This window comes from Diadema antillarum, unplaced genomic scaffold (genome assembly GCF_040938485.1).
Source record: "Diadema antillarum isolate AM-2024a unplaced genomic scaffold, OU_Dant_1.0 scf00000084, whole genome shotgun sequence".
Lineage (NCBI taxonomy): Eukaryota > Metazoa > Echinodermata > Echinoidea > Diadematoida > Diadematidae > Diadema > Diadema antillarum.
In genome coordinates, this window is record NW_027270973.1 from 764039 (window position 1) to 782064 (window position 18026).

At 40.2% G+C, this 18026-nt stretch overlaps 1 protein-coding gene across 1 annotated transcript; it reads right to left on the bottom strand.

The window, feature by feature from the left end:
• Positions 1-3277: 3277 nt before the first annotated feature.
• LOC139717884 (protein dispatched homolog 1-like) lies at positions 3278-17498 on the bottom strand. The gene is made up of 4 exons (XM_071629372.1): positions 17300-17498; positions 13454-13577; positions 6517-6739; positions 3278-6109 (listed from the first exon to the last, which is right to left on the bottom strand). Exons 1-4 carry the CDS (start codon positions 17428-17430, stop codon positions 3525-3527), a joined length of 3063 nt encoding a protein of 1020 aa, XP_071485473.1. The 5' UTR covers positions 17431-17498; the 3' UTR covers positions 3278-3524.
• Positions 17499-18026: the final 528 nt, after the last annotated feature.

Sequence of the window (18026 nt, forward strand, 5' to 3'; positions counted from 1 at the left end):
CGCAGTCACTTTGTCAATAATGAGCTGAACTGCATTGATCACACTAACGAATACACACACACACACGCCGCCATCGCACCACAGATTTCTGTAATAAGCGCTGCTAGCGCTAGCTACAAGCCACGCACAGGACTGTCGCTCAAAAGTATCGCTACTACGCGCACTGCGTACATTCTTAAGTGAGAAATGTAGATATCGATCACACGATCACGATTGGGTGCAGATCGTGGATTCTCAAAAGTACTATATCCCGCTGGCTAGTAACCAATTGCACCGCATCCAGCTGCTCGTAGCTAGCTAGTAAAACTACACCATGTTCGTGCTCTGTACAATCCTATGGCAAGAAGCTTTACATGAGGGATATAATTTTTATTATATACCTCATTTCTAGAATCCTCTCATCTGATTGGTTAAAAGGGGAGTCATGAAAATAACTGTGCCCTAGTTTTGAGTTACTGTGACCGGGGCCCGGGCACAGTTAGTAAATAGGTTTTAGAGACAGTCGCGACCCCGCACACGTAGATCGCTCATATGTACGCACCAATGATACGACCGCCGCGCATTCAATCAGCGTGCTGTAAAAGAGACTAGCGGACTGGTTTGGAGACAATCGCAACCCACAGAACTCTTGTGTGTCGCAACCCCGTAGTACACGTAACGTACACTGTACACATCATACTACTGTACGCACCAATGATAGTCATTACGACCGCCGCGCTGTCGATCAGCATTGATTACGAGTGCTGTAAAAGAGATTAGAATCTGTATTTTCTGTATCTATATTTCGGAATCTATATTTTCGGTATATAAAACAAATAATGACTGCTTGATATTCGGGGTACAGTTAAAATTATGTAGGTCCTCGGTGATGTGAAAACCGTAACCATGCCCTCAGCTTCGCTTCGGGCATAGTTACGGTTTTCACATCACCTTGGGCCCATAATTTTAACTGTGCCCCTCATAGCAGTCATTATTTGTATACCATTTCCCTATAGGGAGTATAGTCTTTTTCGCGCACTTGTATGGTAGAATTATGTTTTGTTGTTTACAGTGCTCTCGACCAATCAGAGGACGAGATGCATTTTGTGAGGGATATAATACCAACTATGCATTTAACAAGAGGCCACTGAACAATTAGAGACACACCAATTATTGGTCCACTCTTATCTGTCTATTAATTTCTTCAGCCAAGAACATAAAAAGGTATTTCTGTGCATGTGTTTGAAGGGATCACCCTAGGTATACATGTGGGCATTTTTTAGAATGGAGACATTAATAAAACACACACACCACAGATACACAAAACAAACATCCGGTCTTGTTCGTAGAAGTATACTTGAAGACAAACATGGACAAACACAAAATAACACGATGACAATGTGCGTCTATACTTGTGATCAGAATCATGCTTGTTATCTAGTTTGCCCTCTGTCAGTATGTCTGTAGGTAGTGAGCATAAAAGCTCTAAAAAAAATCTCGGCACGGCGTTAGGAGTTAGTGAGCCCTCTGGTGTTCTTGGTATTATATCTCTACGGATCAACCAGATCAACTCGCCACGCATGTGTCATAAAAACATACACACATTCACACACATACGCGCATTCATACTTACATACATACATATACATCACAGACATAGATTACAGTAATATTCTTTCCCGTATAGTATGGATAACATACAGTGTTGCTATCATCACGCAAAATTTACATTGAAGTTACCAGTAAGGGAAGCGCAGTGACGCGAGCAGGTACATCAGCAGGTGCAAAACTCAGATATCCGCACATTTAGATGAATCACTGTAGGTTTCTATAGGACATCACTAGACAGCTGTTATCTTCCATCAAATACAAAACAAAACGAAATGAACCATGCTTGGCATACGAGTGTGAAATCGATTTCTTATTCCTCTTACCTTATTTATTTCGTATGTTGTTTGTACTATTCGGAATGGAAATTCAATCAAAATGATTATGGTTTTAATGTCATCCTGCCTGGCGCTTTCAGAAAGAAAATATCATTTGCACTATCGATTATTCAGGGTTTTTCACAACTTCCCAGCTAATGTCTTGCGGCTCTTGCTCAAATAAATTTTTAGAGCTAATGTTTCTGCAATAATCGGTTTTCTTACTTTTACTAAAAGATAACACTCTTTCTAGTTTATAATATGAGCTGCATGATCATGCATGTTATCAGTGTATATTGTTTTATTAGAAGCTAGGAAAACTTTTCTACTCCAGTTCTATTGAAACCAGAGGGAAAAAACTATATTAATGAAAAGTTTACAGATTTTTTTTTTCTCTAAAGAATATCAGTGTACAATATAAAGATACCCGAGAGTTGGTAAATTTAGGTGTAATCAAAGTTTAATGTGTGCATGCGTCGTGTGCTGTTGCGTTTTATATATAGAAATTTCATTGCACATGGACATAAGTGATCATTTATTATTTCACGTAAGAGAATCACGTCTAACAAGGAACCCATCATTCGTATGCTTATATGAATGGATCGGTGACATTCATTCTTTAGCATCATATTATATCACTAGAACTGATAAATGTTGAACAAACCCGCATCATTTAGTAGCGTGATGGTGTCGGATATGATTATCTTGATAAGTATTCCCTCTGGCTTTTGTATTCATAATGATTTGAACTGGAATACTTTGATACGTTAATGATCTGTTAATTTAAATAACCTCTGATTTTTCATAATGGTTCTCTTCCCCAGTACCATACAATTATGATGTATAGTGATAGTACTGAAATAATGTTATATTCATGAGAAGAAAATTGTTCGGACGGAAACACAAATAAAGGTTCAACTGAGTATCGTCAGAGTATTTACGTTGTACACGTGCAATGTCTAATTCATCATAAAACATAAACGAAGACAGATAAAGTAGAGTTGGAGGTAATCTGTACCAAGTGTACATGATGCGGCTACTATCACTTAAATTAAATCAAATTAAATTAATTAAATCAACTTAAATACTTTACTTAAATTAGGCCTAAGATAGCCAACTTGGTGATCATCATGAAAAAAAGTATATGAACATACAAGTTGTACACAAACATACAGTATACAAATATATTCAATTTATATACGCATATGTTTATAATCTATGAAATCATAGCAAAGCATGTGAAAAATCGTTCAATGAACCTCTTTCAGAAAACGGGGAGAATCATATTACCCTTATCCTATAGGTCAGTACCACGAGGAAAAAATGTGTACTTTTCGTCAAAACATTAAAGTTTGCATTTTCTTTATGTGATAGTCCATGGGCATGACATCAGCAACTACAGTAGTCTTCTCGTCAAGCGATGGTGGCACGGATTACAGATTCACGACTTTCGAAGGGATTGTCCAATTTCCCTCAAACTTTACTGATGCGTTCTACCAATATTGCCACATTTACGCAATATAGATACATATATATATATATATATATGTATATATATATATATATATACATACATATGAATATGACAGGTCTAATAATTTCAGTTTTATTCCGAGGAAATTATGTCACGTTTGATATGTCAACGCCACGTTGTCGGCATCCACAGCACAGACCCATAAGCAAAGGCCCCAGTTGGCCACAGTCTGCTTGCGGTCCTAGTACTCTGCAGAGTGATATGAAGAAGAAAGTACCGAAGGACCAGCTAGAAACCATGGTGACCTGCAGAGCGATGCCTAGCTGCCTGAAGGTCAAAACTGTTGCAGGAAGCATCAAGGCACCGGCAATAAAACTGGAGAGCGCCGCCATGGTGTTGGCCGAAGAGAGTGTTGATATCGCATGTTCACTTCTTGCCGATCTGCCAACACCTGAGGCGCGCAGATAGGCTACCCCATAGTGAAGTGTGAAATCGACGGACAGGCCGACAATGAGAGCCAACATCGATGCCTCAAAGACGTTGAGCTCCCACCCGGCAAAGACCAAGCTGGCCACAGTCGTAGCGACAGCGCCACCTATCGACAGAACGACAAGCGCTACTATGACCAAGTTCCGTGTGGTAAGCAGCACCACTACAGCTGCGATAAGAATGGAGTAGCCCGAGGAGTTTATTGCACCGTTTGCAAAGCTCAGAGTGTTATCCAAAAAGTATGGTTGGCTGTCACTGATCGTCGCAAACCAGCCGCTCTGGAGCCCAGGAGGAGCTGACGCAAGTTGTGAGGACACCCAGGACGAGGCTTCATCCCAGAACATCTTCGTCTCTTCGTACTCAAACTGCTCCAGTACAGAGCTTCCGAACTGCAATATAAGAGTCACAATTGAATTATTTGCGTCAAATCGTGGACCGGGCATCGCCGGTGAGCAGAACCCTGGAGCACAGCGAAGGGTTATTAACTTCTCGGTGCACTCCTGGAACAAGTCTGGTGGGTACGGGAAATCATCATGCGACTTACCACAGCAGGGAAATCGCCAGGCCTCTGCGCTGCCGTCCGCACAGGGTTCTTCCAGGAATTCTTTGAGGGACTCCACGAAGCAGTCTTCGTACACCGATGTTGAGTTCTGGTAGAAACGTTGGTTCCGTACCGACGAGCAGAAGGCAAGGAGCCACTCCTGAGAGTCTGGCTGGACGAGATTGAATGACTTATCCATCACCAAATATCCGCGATCGGATGGGTTCCAGTGATTACCGTTATCAATGGGAACCACTCCCCAAACAACGATGATGGGGAGATGGGATAATTTTGCCCTCTCAAAATCAAATTCATCTTTCAAAACGTGATCATAAGTCTCGAAAGGATGGCTGAGTTTGTAGAGTTGGAGCCCTCCTCGTGTCGGGAGAGTCAGCCCTGGGAAAACAAATATAACGACGAACGAAACGACTATGAGCGATGAAAACAAGAAGAGCCATAGAAATCTGAATTTCGACACAAGCTTAGGAAGATGTACTTTGAATATTCTTTGGAATAGTCCCACTACGCGACATAAACGGGTAGTCACCCAAATTCGAATTGTCTGCTTTTTATTGGTATTGTATCTGGACGGGAGTATTCTAATTCTCTTCAAATATCTTTCACTGATCATAATGCCAGGCGGGAGCCAGATCACTGTCAAGATAAAGTTTAGCAGAATCACCATTCCCGCATATATTGCGAAGACTCGAACTGTGGTCACGGCGCTTGTGGCAGTAACGAATAGTGCAGAAGCACTTGTAAAACTTGTAACAAACATGGTAGCGGAAGCTTCCCCGAGTGTCTTCTGTACTACGGGCCACGTGAACCCTACTGGAGATACTCTTTGGTTCTCTCTTAGGATGTCGTGAAAAATAAAGGCGTCGTCTGCTCCGATCGCGATCACCAAAATTATCGCTAACAGCGTCATGACGGGAAAGAATTTAAAGTTAAATACTGTGTAGTAAAAGAAATAACCTAGGATGACAGAGAGTGCCATCTGCAGCAGAACCATTACTGTCACGAAGATAGACTCCATGTACAGCCAAATTATGGCCGTTACCACAGCGCCCCCAATGCCAATATAGACGAAGTCCGTGCGAAGGATGTCTGAGTAGGTAGAAAGCTTAATGCCCCGAGTGTCCACTCCAATGCCCAACACTTTTGTTGTGCCGTCGTCCAACATTCTGCTGTGGATGTTGTCGAGGAAAATGAATCCAACCTCTTCGGCCCCTTCGCTGAGGGGATACACATGTAGGGTCATTTGTAAATTGATTGCACCGTCATTTACTGCATCCGAGTCAAACTCACTAGGCGTGAGGTAGAAGAAGATAGAGAAGATTGCGTCCCATTCAGTGCATTCCAGAGGTATGCCGACGCAATTTCTGGAAGTACTGCAACCAGCCCGTAGCTGTCCTGAAGAATAGAAAGGAGCACAACGCAACAAAAGCTCTTTGATGCGATCAACGTCTCCGTGCGTGATGTCATAGCACGAGCTCTTGTTTGCAAGCAGCGCTACATAGTTGGCCACGGACCAAGTGGCGCAGCAAGATCCTTGCCCGTCTCGTGCGCACGCCGCCTGAAAATGTGTCGTGTTGCGGACAATGACGTCATCATGGCGGCACATAGAGATGAGACTTTCAGGTGTGAGCAATCGGGAATCCTGAGACGATGGCTGGAAGACCATTCGAAATCCATTACCATCTGAAAAGATATGAATTCAAACCGCGATTCAGTTTTAATGAATTCCATACGGAAGTAACCTACGGACCATTCCAAATATTAGTAACGCATTCAAAATGTATGAGATAGAAATGTTTTGGAAGAAGTAGCTATGACTGTATTTCTTTTAGCAGCACGTATATCGACAGAATGAAATGAGAGTGACCATCTGGTCAAGGCGTAAGTATTTTCACTAATGATGAACTGCTAGATTCCGATCTCCCAATGCAATTCATTGACCTAACCCCTTCTTCGCCTCGTCATAAATCGTAAAAGTGCATGATCAGCTATGCTGTCCATTCTCATTTTGGCGCAGACTAAACCCAAAACATTCAGAAATACAAGTAGATATAATCACTTTCACATAAAGCATGCATTGCAATGAATACCTGGATTTCCACAAACGTTGACGAGATCGCCACTTGCAGAGGGTCGTCGGCCCGTTGACGAGACAGACGATGGCTGAGTAAACGACGCAACGCTGTCGCTCGGGACAGACTGGGTGACACCGTTGGCACTCCTCGGCGAGGTGGTTAGTACATCATCTTTCCTCAGGAGGTTCTCGAGGGGAATGAGACGATTGTGGATCTCTGTTCCTCGGGACTCGATTCCCTGTGCGAACGATAAAGAATCAGTGCGTAGAAAAAGGACCCTACGCATATAAAAAATAAATAAATTACAACTCACTGCATGTGAGTCACAACTGCGCGACAAAGACCTGACAGACATCACAGAACATCACAATATTCAACCACGCGCTAAATTCGCAGATGAAGGGAAATTACTGTTTTAACTGAAATTAAACATCACTGTGCACTGAAACCGGCACAGCGATCTGTCGGGAAAGCAAGCTTAAGTTTGTATCATTATTGTTTACTTTTCTTTGTGTGTAATATGTCATATTGATACGGGGTGCAATATAATTGCACCTTCCCATCGACTCAGCATAACTTGCATCTTTCTGTGATATCAATGTGACTAACAAAAGACATGTTTCTGTGATATTCATGTGACTAACAAAAGACATAGCGAGGGAACATGCAACTTATGCTGAGTCAAGGGGAAGGTAAATTCCAATGTCTTTTGTTAAACATATCAGTATTTTAGCAATGATTGACAGATGAAGTCACAACAGGAATATTGGTTTGGAAGGTTTTTTTTTTGTGTGTGGGCGTTCCCAAGTAATCTGAAGAAAAATAGAAGAAAAAAAAATCGTTAAAGATATATGGAATGTTTCTAGATATTCGTTTCATCGCAAAAGTGATATTGAGGGTATCATAAATCAACACAAATCAACATGCATTTGCATTTCAGGGGCCCTAAACATAATGCAACTCTACATTATTCCGAAGGTTTGTTAATCGGAAAATGAAATAAGGATCGTTACTCAGAAAGTGAAAAATTGTGAATGATATACTAACAAACCTTGGAAATAACGAGCCATGCTTCACTTACGGAATTTTAAGGATAACAAACCTTTGGAAGAAAGAACATTCGGAACAACGAATCTTATTTTATTTCCGGATCAACAAATCTTCGGAATACCAAATTTTGAGAAAAGAGAAACACCGGTTTAAGGAACTTTCGGAGTAACGATCCTTTTGAATAACGGACCTTTGGAATAACCAACTGTTACGTGTAATCCCAAAAGATCACTTTCACACATGTGTTTTCAAACTAGATATGACAGTACAACCAAAATTAATTGATGCTCTCTCGAAAATGTAAATTTTAAACGAAATTAATGAGATAGCGCCGCATTTAGCATTGCTTTGTAGCGTATTATCAACATTCAATAAACAGCATACAATATAGCATCAGTTTTCGTGTTTCCATCATTATACTGTATTTTGTAACGAAATTTATAACGAAATTTCGATGTAAAAAAATAAGGGAAGAAAGCTGTCGGTCTGGAAGACTTCGTTAGAGAACGGGAGTGCACTGTAACACAGTTCCTGATGGGCACATTTGCGCAAGTGACAAACCCTTGTAATTTGGACGCCATTTGGGTCACTGGTTCATCTATTGCCTTAATCGTTCTCTTCGGTCACACTTAAAGTGATGTCATTTCGAAAAATTATAAGAATTATCTACACCATTGACCATAGAGTGTCAAACATGCCAACATTCTGACATAGCCGAAAATATCTATAATCCCACGTGAAGCTCTTCAACCAATCATTAGATATTTTTTCAAATCTAAAATATAATGTTGAATAAGTCGAGTGGCGTAAATTGTAAACCTAGGTCACATTCAAAAGTATGTGGTTACATTCTATTGTTTTATTTTTCTTCTTTGAAAAGAAAATATCTGTGCCTATATAATATGCTGCATATGCATTTGATGTCTGAAAAAAGGAAAGTTGATTAGTTCGGGTTATAACTCAGAACTTTGTCAATCATAGTATCGAAAGTCTTTGGGTTTAACTCCAATATTATAATTCAGGGTGGTATTGGGTATTAGAGAGAATTGCATACCTTGCATGTGGTCACAAACTTTAGGAATAAAAGAAATGTTTGTATGAGGTAAAACCGAGGCCTTTGGTACCACGTCGTGTCCAGCAGCGATGTTAAAGCGTATTTATCTTGCAACTTAACAATCTGTCCTTGACGATGGATAGGTTTTTGAGGTCAAAAAGATGACATTTCAAACGAGACAAAGATCTCTTATCGACGAACGATAGACTATAATAGACCATTGTTAGAAATTCTCGCAAATCGGCATTCTCTGTTTGCAGTATTCGAACTTTGTAGCTCGACATCTTATTGCTGAAAAATTTCAATACTCCACAAGTCCTTTTGAGTATGTGTACATTTGAAATGTGTAAATATTATATCCACTCTTCTCGAATACCTCATGCGAGAAGTACAAAGCAAACATACACTGAAGGTTGACAGGACCTGTGTACAGAAGAACATGACCATCTGGCATCAATCTTTAAAGACCTAATAAAATGGTTTAGGCATTTTTTTCTCAATGATGTAATAATATTAAATGTTAAATTCTAAGTAATTCTATGGTTGTGCGAGGTTTTTTACTGTTCTGAATTTTGTTCTATATTTGTTAGCATAATGGATGCGATTTCCTCGGTTTTGGAAAACTTTCTATACTTTCGCCGCATGCGGCGCACTATCACTTCTAAATTGTGATGACGTCTAAGAACGGAGTCGTCGATATTGATTGTCCGACCAGTCTAGCCGTAGCCAGCGAGCTGGCAAGGCTATGCTAGCGCAGCGCAGCGTTAACGACAGCCGGCCGGCGGCTGCACTGGCTAGCGCTGGCGGGGGAGCGAGCTAGCGAGCGCATAGCAGGTGCTGCGCTGCACTATTGTCATTGGCTAAGCCTTTAGACAAAAAAATATTTAATGAATTGTATCGGATTTAATACTGCCAATAATACAGATTACAACTGTGGTACGCTTGGATATCCATTATTTTCGGCAAACTCGTGAAATAGGCCCCACCACTGCGTGTCTGTACTTATTATAGTAATACTACGGCGACTCGCCTGTTTAAATACTCATGAATTCAGCCCCACCGTGTGGCGTTCATCGGTAGGTATGCACGGCGGTGGGGCTGCCTTCCACAGTCAATACTCGTGAATGCGGCGAAAATGACTTCATAATATGGCCCTCGACTAATTTAACGGCCAATTTAACCATAAATACAACCCTACCTAACCCTAAACCCTAGGAGGACCTACCCTTGCTTGCTATAAACGCACGGGTACGGTGCACGCGCACTGCGGTGGGGCCTATTTCACGATAGCCGGCCCCACCACCACTGCGTGTCTGTACTAATAATACTGCGGCGACTCGCCTGCTTTATAGGCCTAGACCTACTCGTGAATCCAGCCCCACCGTGGCGTTCATTCGTAGATAAACACGGCGTTTGGGCTCCCTTCCACAGTATGATTTTTACCACAAAACAAAAACTACTCGACCAAAATTGACGATCATTCTTGGTATCGTTTTTCTTAGAAAATGGCGCATCTAGATTACTGATAACAAATATTGCAGAAACTGACTATGGGAAACTGGTTAGGCCTTTTTTTTTTTTTTTGAGCCACGACCCACCATGTAACAACATATCAACCTAACCGTCAGGCGTTAGAGTGTAGCCTCTGTACTACTAGGCCTACCAAAGATTCTGCTATTACTACTTACTAGTCTACTAGACCTAGTGCCGTAGTGGTAATAGTACTACTACTAGTAGACTACTATAACTACTAGTAGACTGCTACTAGATCTACTACTAGACTACTACTAGTAGTTTAACTTGTAAGCGCCGGCCGACGGGCCAGCTAGGCCACGGCCGGGACGCTCCCGCTTGCTTGCTGCGGCCAGAGTAGCCTCTCACTTTTGTGAGCGAGCTGGGTCTGTTCTTCTAATATCGGTACTTACTAGACAAACAGTTACAACTTACAATGTCAATCATGTAGAATACAGTATATTTCTAACGTTAAACTATATGGGGGCATACCAGACATACCACTCTGTATTTCCCAGGCGATCGTTTCCGTGAGGTCTATTCTCGGGCTTGGTGCCATGTTCATACGCTCTTGCATTGGCAGCGGGGGAGATGCAGCTGGTTCATATCGGTAAGGTGCAACCCTGCGATAACGTTCTGGTTCATCCATCGGCTGCCTCTCCCTCCCCATCTTCCCCTTCAACTTCATGTGCCTCCTCTTCTTCTCCGCTATCGTCAGAGCTGCAGTCTTCATCATCATCATCAATGTCGAAGTTTACCCATATAGGGGAAGACATTATGCTCGAGGTACCAGGTATCTGAGCAAGCTAACTTAGTGATAATGTACGTGGTAAATGCGTACATGTCGACAGTCAGTGGGTCGACCGGGAGCGCACATCCCGCGGGGCCCGGGCCTGGCCGGGCTAGCTATCGTGTACGCGCGTGTACCAAGCTAGTAATCTGAGTGCTTGTGCTGAGCGGCGTCTGCTAACTGAGCACAACTCCGTGCTTATACGCACCGAACTAAAACATAGTGGAATGCGTGTTCACCCAGGAAATACGCAGCCACCAAAACTTGCTACCACCGCCATTTTGTTCGGTCAATTTTTTCCTTATATGGAGTACCAAGTGCGGGCTGTGTCTCCGAAGCGCAAGACCATTGTCATGTACAAACGTGCATTGTTACGTCATAATCACTGGCCACTGGACGGCGTACTCTTGCTTGCGTGCGTACCAGTGGCCCAGTCTGACCGCGCCTAAGCGTGCACTCCATATAAGGAAAAATTGACCGAACAAGATGGCGACGCAACACGGTAATTTGGCTGCACGGTCTCGCGTATGTTGGGAATAGGGACACGCATTCCACTATGTTTTAGTTCGGTGCTTATACGTCATCAATCGGTTCAGGGGTGTTGGTCACGTGACTATCTTTTTCGCAAAAGCTGCAACGGGGTCCTCCAAAAATGTGATATTTGGGGGAGTTTCTAGAAGCGATAAAAACCGGAACGACACTGACAACATATTTACACTGATAATCATGACATATACTTCACATTTCTTTTGTATATCAAAACATTTTGCAAGCATTTTATTAGGTCTTTAACATTCGACACAATGATTACCGCGCACTTACTTTATTTACCAAATACACTCGATCAAATTATAAATGTGTTTTCAACAATCGACGATGATATGAATCTTGTATGAAGTTAAAAAGAAAAACATCTGTACTTGGTATACAGAAAGGCCAGCGACCCAAACACCTTAAAGCGAACATTTTAACACACACGACAATCTACGAATGATTACACACGCCTACGCAGACAAATCGTATAGAAAGCCACACTACAGTATCAGCTGCCTTTGACGTTTATACCAGTGGAGTCGCGGACAAAGCATAGAAGTTTGTGTTCCGTGCAAATTGTTGGGTTGAAGACATTTTTTTTTCCCCAACAGCATGTGGAATGCATGTACTCTGGGTGTTTGCTTATTCTGTATTCTTTAATTATACTGTACAGCATCAGTGTTCATGATTTGAATTACATACTTTTTATTTCGGATTCAAACCTTATACTGTTACAATAATTAGGTGACAACAAAATCAATAATATGGCGAAATTTTCATCATCGAATCATCATAATGTACACTTCCATGTACCTGTACGTATATTTAGTACTCCCATCTTGTCTTGATTCACAAATTTTTATTTGACCCCTATATATACCATGTTTTGTCCAGTGTCTTTTCCATTAGGCCTATACTGTATTGGTCGTCTATTAATTTGTCTATGGAAGAATGATGTCGTTAAGGCACAGCTGACGATGAGATATCCAGCCATTTTAGGACATTACATGAAAAATATATTTTCTGCATACTGTATTTCCAATCACATAAAATATTATGAACTAATAAAAATGTATAAGTTCTGTTCAGTGAGTAGTTATTGTCCACGAGAGCCTCCAAAAGGTAAGCTTGGCTTTTTAGCACGTCTCCTTCATTTCCAAGAATTTATTTTCCATTCAATATCATCAGAAAGTGATGGGAAGTATAGTTTACTCCACAGCACAGTATTTCTCGTCGTTATTACATTGTATTAATATTGTGTTATTACTAGTATGTGTGTGTCAATTTTTTTTCATTGTTGGAAATTAAGTAAAATGAAATGAAAATGAAATGAATCATGACAAAGTATCACAAGGTGAAAAAAAATAAATAGAAATAGATTCAATCCGTTATTGCCACGAAGAAGTCCCTTATAAAAAGTGCTGTGAATTACGAACCTTAACTAAAATTAAAGAAAAACAAAGAAAATAAATGAAACACTCCTGTGTACAAGGCAAGTGAACACACAGTGTAAGGCCAGAGTACAGGAAGGAGATTTATGCCCCCGCGTATTGTCAATGTGTGTCCTTAAAGCGCATTTCCGAAATGCTTTGTAATATAGACTATACCACTTATATATCACTGCAAGAGCAAATGTGGTGAAAGCAACGTGGGCATTTAATGGTGTATTTTAAGGTAAATAAATTAGCATTTTGGAGTATTTGGCATTTATTTAACATGTTTTTGTATCTCCAAGGAAACAAAATAGAGGTACACGTGGACCTGTGTATACGGTGATTTGCTTACGTTGAAGATACAGGACAATTAGAAATGTTTATGAAATCTGTTTACTGAAGGATACTCATTCTAAACATGCTAGATATCGCACACACCACACACAGACATTCACATACACATAACTCTGTAGCGAAACACAAATAGATAACCAACAAAAACCAAACAACCTACAAACTTAAACAAAGATTTGACTTTGTATTATTTACTAGCCAAGAGATTTTTATTGACTGACTTACCTCGGAAGCATCGTCAAATTTGGGGAACCCGTGCTTTACGACGACGAAGGCACCAAGTGACATCACGATGACGAATTCCAACAGACAGATGAAGACGGGATAGTTCCAGTAAGATTTCGCCAGTCTTTGTACAATGGATATATGAAAATAATGATCATCTGCCACATGTAATTCTTTATCTTCCATAATAGGGCTACAAATCCGCAACCGCGGATGTTATGCGGTCCCAACGAATGATAAATGGAGGAAAAATGTTACAAACATGATTTGATAAAGTCTACGTGAATTTTTGCAGCAGCAATAAATCTTCATATCGTCATGTGGACAAGTGCGAATTGTTTTATGAATTTCATGTAGTGTTTAAAAAGCACATTATAGTCATACTTAGCGTACAGTCAATTAAAATTCCTTGCATAATAATGTTTCTATGTGTGAACGGTTCTAGGACAATTACCCCCTGGACAATTACCCCAAACCCTAATCCTCGACTTAATCCTAACCCTAACACAAACTGTAACAATATACTAACTCTAACCCTAAAATAAATCTTTATACTCTAACACTATCACTAACCAGTATTCAGCCGGGAGCAATCGTCCTCGGTGGTAATTGCCTTGATACCTTGGTGCTATCTTGATACGGTTGTGAACGCATTCAGTGTGTTTGTGTGCGTGTTTCGTTCTCGGTACATGTACACTCAGAAAAAAAAAGAAAGTAAACGCTTTTTCAAGTTCATCTGTCTAATGGACTATTTAGCTAATAGTGATGTTTTATATACCATGTCAAAGGTAATTTAATTAGCTATCAACCTAGAAGGTCAATAAAAAGGGAAACTTTACGCATGAGTGAACACATTCATTTTTCTCTTCCAAGGCACAAAAGTAAAATTTGCATAAATTAATAAGTTGTTATTCCAGCATGTATGCTCTTCCGTATAACAATGAGAACGAAAGACAAATTCAACACAATAAAAACGCAAATTCATTTGCAAAAAATCAACCTGTGATCTCTAAAATGTCTCTGTAACCCTCCAAAGATAGAGAAATGCAAAAATAATGGAGGAAATTAAAGAATCTTCTGTCAAATCCATAGTCAAAAGGCATACGAGAAAAAGTAATGGTAACAAAAAAGCTTAGATTTGAGACGTTTATTCCAAATCAAGAAAATTTGAAATAATATTTGGTTCTTGAATTTGTCTCGTGTATTCTGAGATTCCTTAATTAAAAGGTAAAACAAAGAAATTTTGTCGATTTTATCACCTTTGCGGCTTACTCCCTTTGTCATTTAAAGTTTGAGTTGATAGAAAATTCTTATGTTCTACCTTCAATTTCCCCACTATACTTTTGTCTTAGAATATAAAGAGAAACGAGGGAACGGAAACTTATTTCTGCTACTTCATTCATGTCTCTCATTGCGTTAAATTGGTCTTTTGTTATCATTGCTTCCTTGGATGGCATTTGCAAATGAATTTCAATAATCAATTTTTGCAATTTTTACTTTTCTGCCTTGGAGGACAAAAATGAATATGTTCACTCATGCATAAAGTTTCTCCTTTGTATAAACCTACCAGGTTGATAGCCAATTAGATAATCTTTAATATGGTATATGACACAATGATTTTGTCAAAATCTTCTCCGAAAAATACTAACTGGAAAAAGTGTAAACTTTCTTTTTTTTTCTGAGGATATTTTCTGTTATATCTCTGACTTTCGAAACCTGGACAGAATATGATACCAGACGAGAGTGCTCTTGCAATATTATATGACAAATACTCGCACGAAATCGTTCCTTGATTTTTGCAAGCTCTGTTTCGTTGATTTTAAGCTCAGATCCGTTGACAGCCTGGCTCTTGCTTTTTCTTCCATAAGCAATTGTCAACTTTCTACAAACTAGCAAGCTTTTCTCATAGCAGTAAAACAAGCGAAACAAAAACAACTAAACTGAAAGTAGTCACAAAATCCAGGTTACTCATAAACACTGTTTATTTTTTTAAAACTCCTTTCTTAGAATGATGTAATGGATCCTAGCTCATTACAGGCATAATCATTATGAAAACCAAAAATCAAAACATACACTTCACAAGCTTTGATGCTTGATTTTTATGAGGGTGCAAACCTTGCGTGCAAGTGGTTTGTAGCCTGCGTCACCCAGGGTATAGATTTTTCCCGGATAAGCTTTGCTCGCATCATTCCTGTAACAATAGGACTTCTCTCCCTCTCTCTCATCTACCGATGTCCATTGATATCAAAACTCTCTGATGTACTCGAACTTCTGACTATCTTTCCTAACCCTTTCTTTGTGATGGACTTTGGACAGTATGGAGATCGAACGCTGTGCGCTTGCTGTGCTATTCGGCACTCCAAGCACATCGTGATAGGTTTTCAGCATCAAGCTTGTCAATCAATTAAACGACTTTAAGCACCTCCTTAAATCATTTCTCTGTTGTCTAATACTTGTCACCCTTCAGTATTGCTTCAGCACCTTTTTAACCTTTCCTCATACATACACACATGCGCACGGTTCGTTGCATTTCGCATGCAGAACAAACAGGAATTCAATATATTCTCTGCTGCCTTTCAATTCCACTCAGGCCACCCACCGAAGTCATAATGTTAAAGAAAGAGAATAAAACATAAACCCGATGCTTTTTTGACAAAAGAATCTTATTTGCACTTTTCGATTCCACTGTCTTTTAAATTCAACTCGGACCACCCACCGATAGTCATAATATAAAAGAAAGAGAATAAAGCATAAAACCCATGCCTTTCTCAAAAGAGTCTGCATTTGCAATTTCCGTCAAATTTCACATGCCTCTCTGAACTGCGTGTAGATGTATTATAATATACGGCTATTGAGAAGTTCAACGGGTGATTATAAACCAGCCAGCGAATCATGAAGTGATTGATCACGCAGTATCATATACCGAATAATAGCATTTTATTTTATACTCTACACGCATAGGTTAGCACGCACATCAAACCCAAGCATTAAAAGCTTGTGAAGTGTACGTTTTGTTTTATTTTCTTTTGTTTAGTTTTTTTTTTCGGTTTTGATTATTGTGCCTAACGAAGATTCATCACGCCTTTGCAGGAGAACAAGACCCCCCCCAAAAAAAAAAAAACACAAAAAAACAAAAACACACACACACACACACAAACCACAACGACAACTACAAACGCTTTTAACTATAACCTGGCGTTTTTGTATAATTAGTTTCAGTTGAGCTAGCTTTTGTTTTGTTTTACTGCTACAAGAAAAACTTGTTGGACGGTAAAGTTGATCAAGCTGTCAGAGGATCTGAAATTAAAATCGACGAAAGAAAGCTCGTTTACCGTGAGAAAAAACAACAACACAAAAACAATATCGTACAATTGCCATTTTCCTCAGTAGCTGTTTCGAGCATTTTTTTTTTTAGGATCTTACGCGGAACATTAAAATAATATAGTAAAGATTGACATTTTGATAACTGACTGCTGTTACTTCCCATTTGCCAAACACACACACACACACACACACACCCCGAATGCTACTACTACTGCTACTACTTCTACATAAATACGTCTGCTACAAGTATTTGGCCCATTTTTATGATTCCTGACACCAAGCCTAGTCTACCCGTCGTCTTTAACGCCCATTTCCACCTCTGTAAATTTCGAACCTGTGTGTATTTCTCCTGGAAGTCATACACGGCCCAGCCCATTTCCCGCCAAGAATGGGTTGACCGTCTCGTCAATATTTAAGTCTATATGCAAACATACCACCTACTTTTTCTTTTCAAGCCATTTTCGCCTTCAGTGTTCGATATGACGATAGAGGTATTAATATCTTGGTGAAGTGTCTACTTACGTTGCGAAAATTGAGAACTTGCGTCGTCGCCTACCAAGTCCATCGCTTACGGATGTGCCGGAATTTAGAACGGTGGGAGAAGGAGGTGGAGGAGGGGGTATCGAACTGGACACCGACGAAGAGAGAGCCATGGTATTACCCGATGCAGTTCACGGATAACAAAAGTTATGCCGGAGCTAAAGAAACTCCTCCAACACATCTGGGAGTTCAGGTACTGCGTGCGCAAAGGGACTGATCATAATTTGCTGCACCTGCCATTCCTTGTGAATGCGCATGCTCTGTCAGATCAAGAGAAGTTCTTTATTACGTGTAATACAGAGTAAAAGACAGTATCTACAGTTGTGAGTGGTCGGATGTTTGGTGTGTAGAATACGGCTTGCACTGCGGTGTGAAAAAAACGCACTGCGTCTTGTGCATGATACATGTCCCTGTACTCGAACCACGCTTAGAAGAGTTTTGGCTCAAACATATCTGCATGACTTGATTAGTAAGAATGATGGCGTTTTCTAGTTCTTATACTGTATGGCTTTTATCTGGATATGATGTGAACGGTATTTAAGGTGATAACTACTGGTAACTGACGTGAACTTTGGAGAGGCTGCAAAACTTTCTGGTTGTTGCAATTCATCTACTCAACTACTCATTTCTTCTATTTTGTTATTTATAGAAGTATATAATTTGGGAGTTATCTGTGTGTGTGTGTGTGAGCGAGTGTGTGAGAGGGTGA

Bases quoted from the DNA above. Each gene is read 5' to 3' on its own strand.
- LOC139717884 (XM_071629372.1), bottom strand. From the start codon at position 17,430: ATGGCTCTCTCTTCGTCGGTGTCCAGTTCGATACCCCCTCCTCCACCT. The intron at 13,578-17,299 runs GTAAGTAGACAC...CATTGTACAAAG, and splicing joins AAGTTCTCAATTTTCGCAAC to ACTGGCGAAATCTTACTGGA. The intron at 6,740-13,453 runs GTAAGTCAGTCA...TCGTTCGCACAG, and splicing joins AATTTGACGATGCTTCCGAG to GGAATCGAGTCCCGAGGAAC.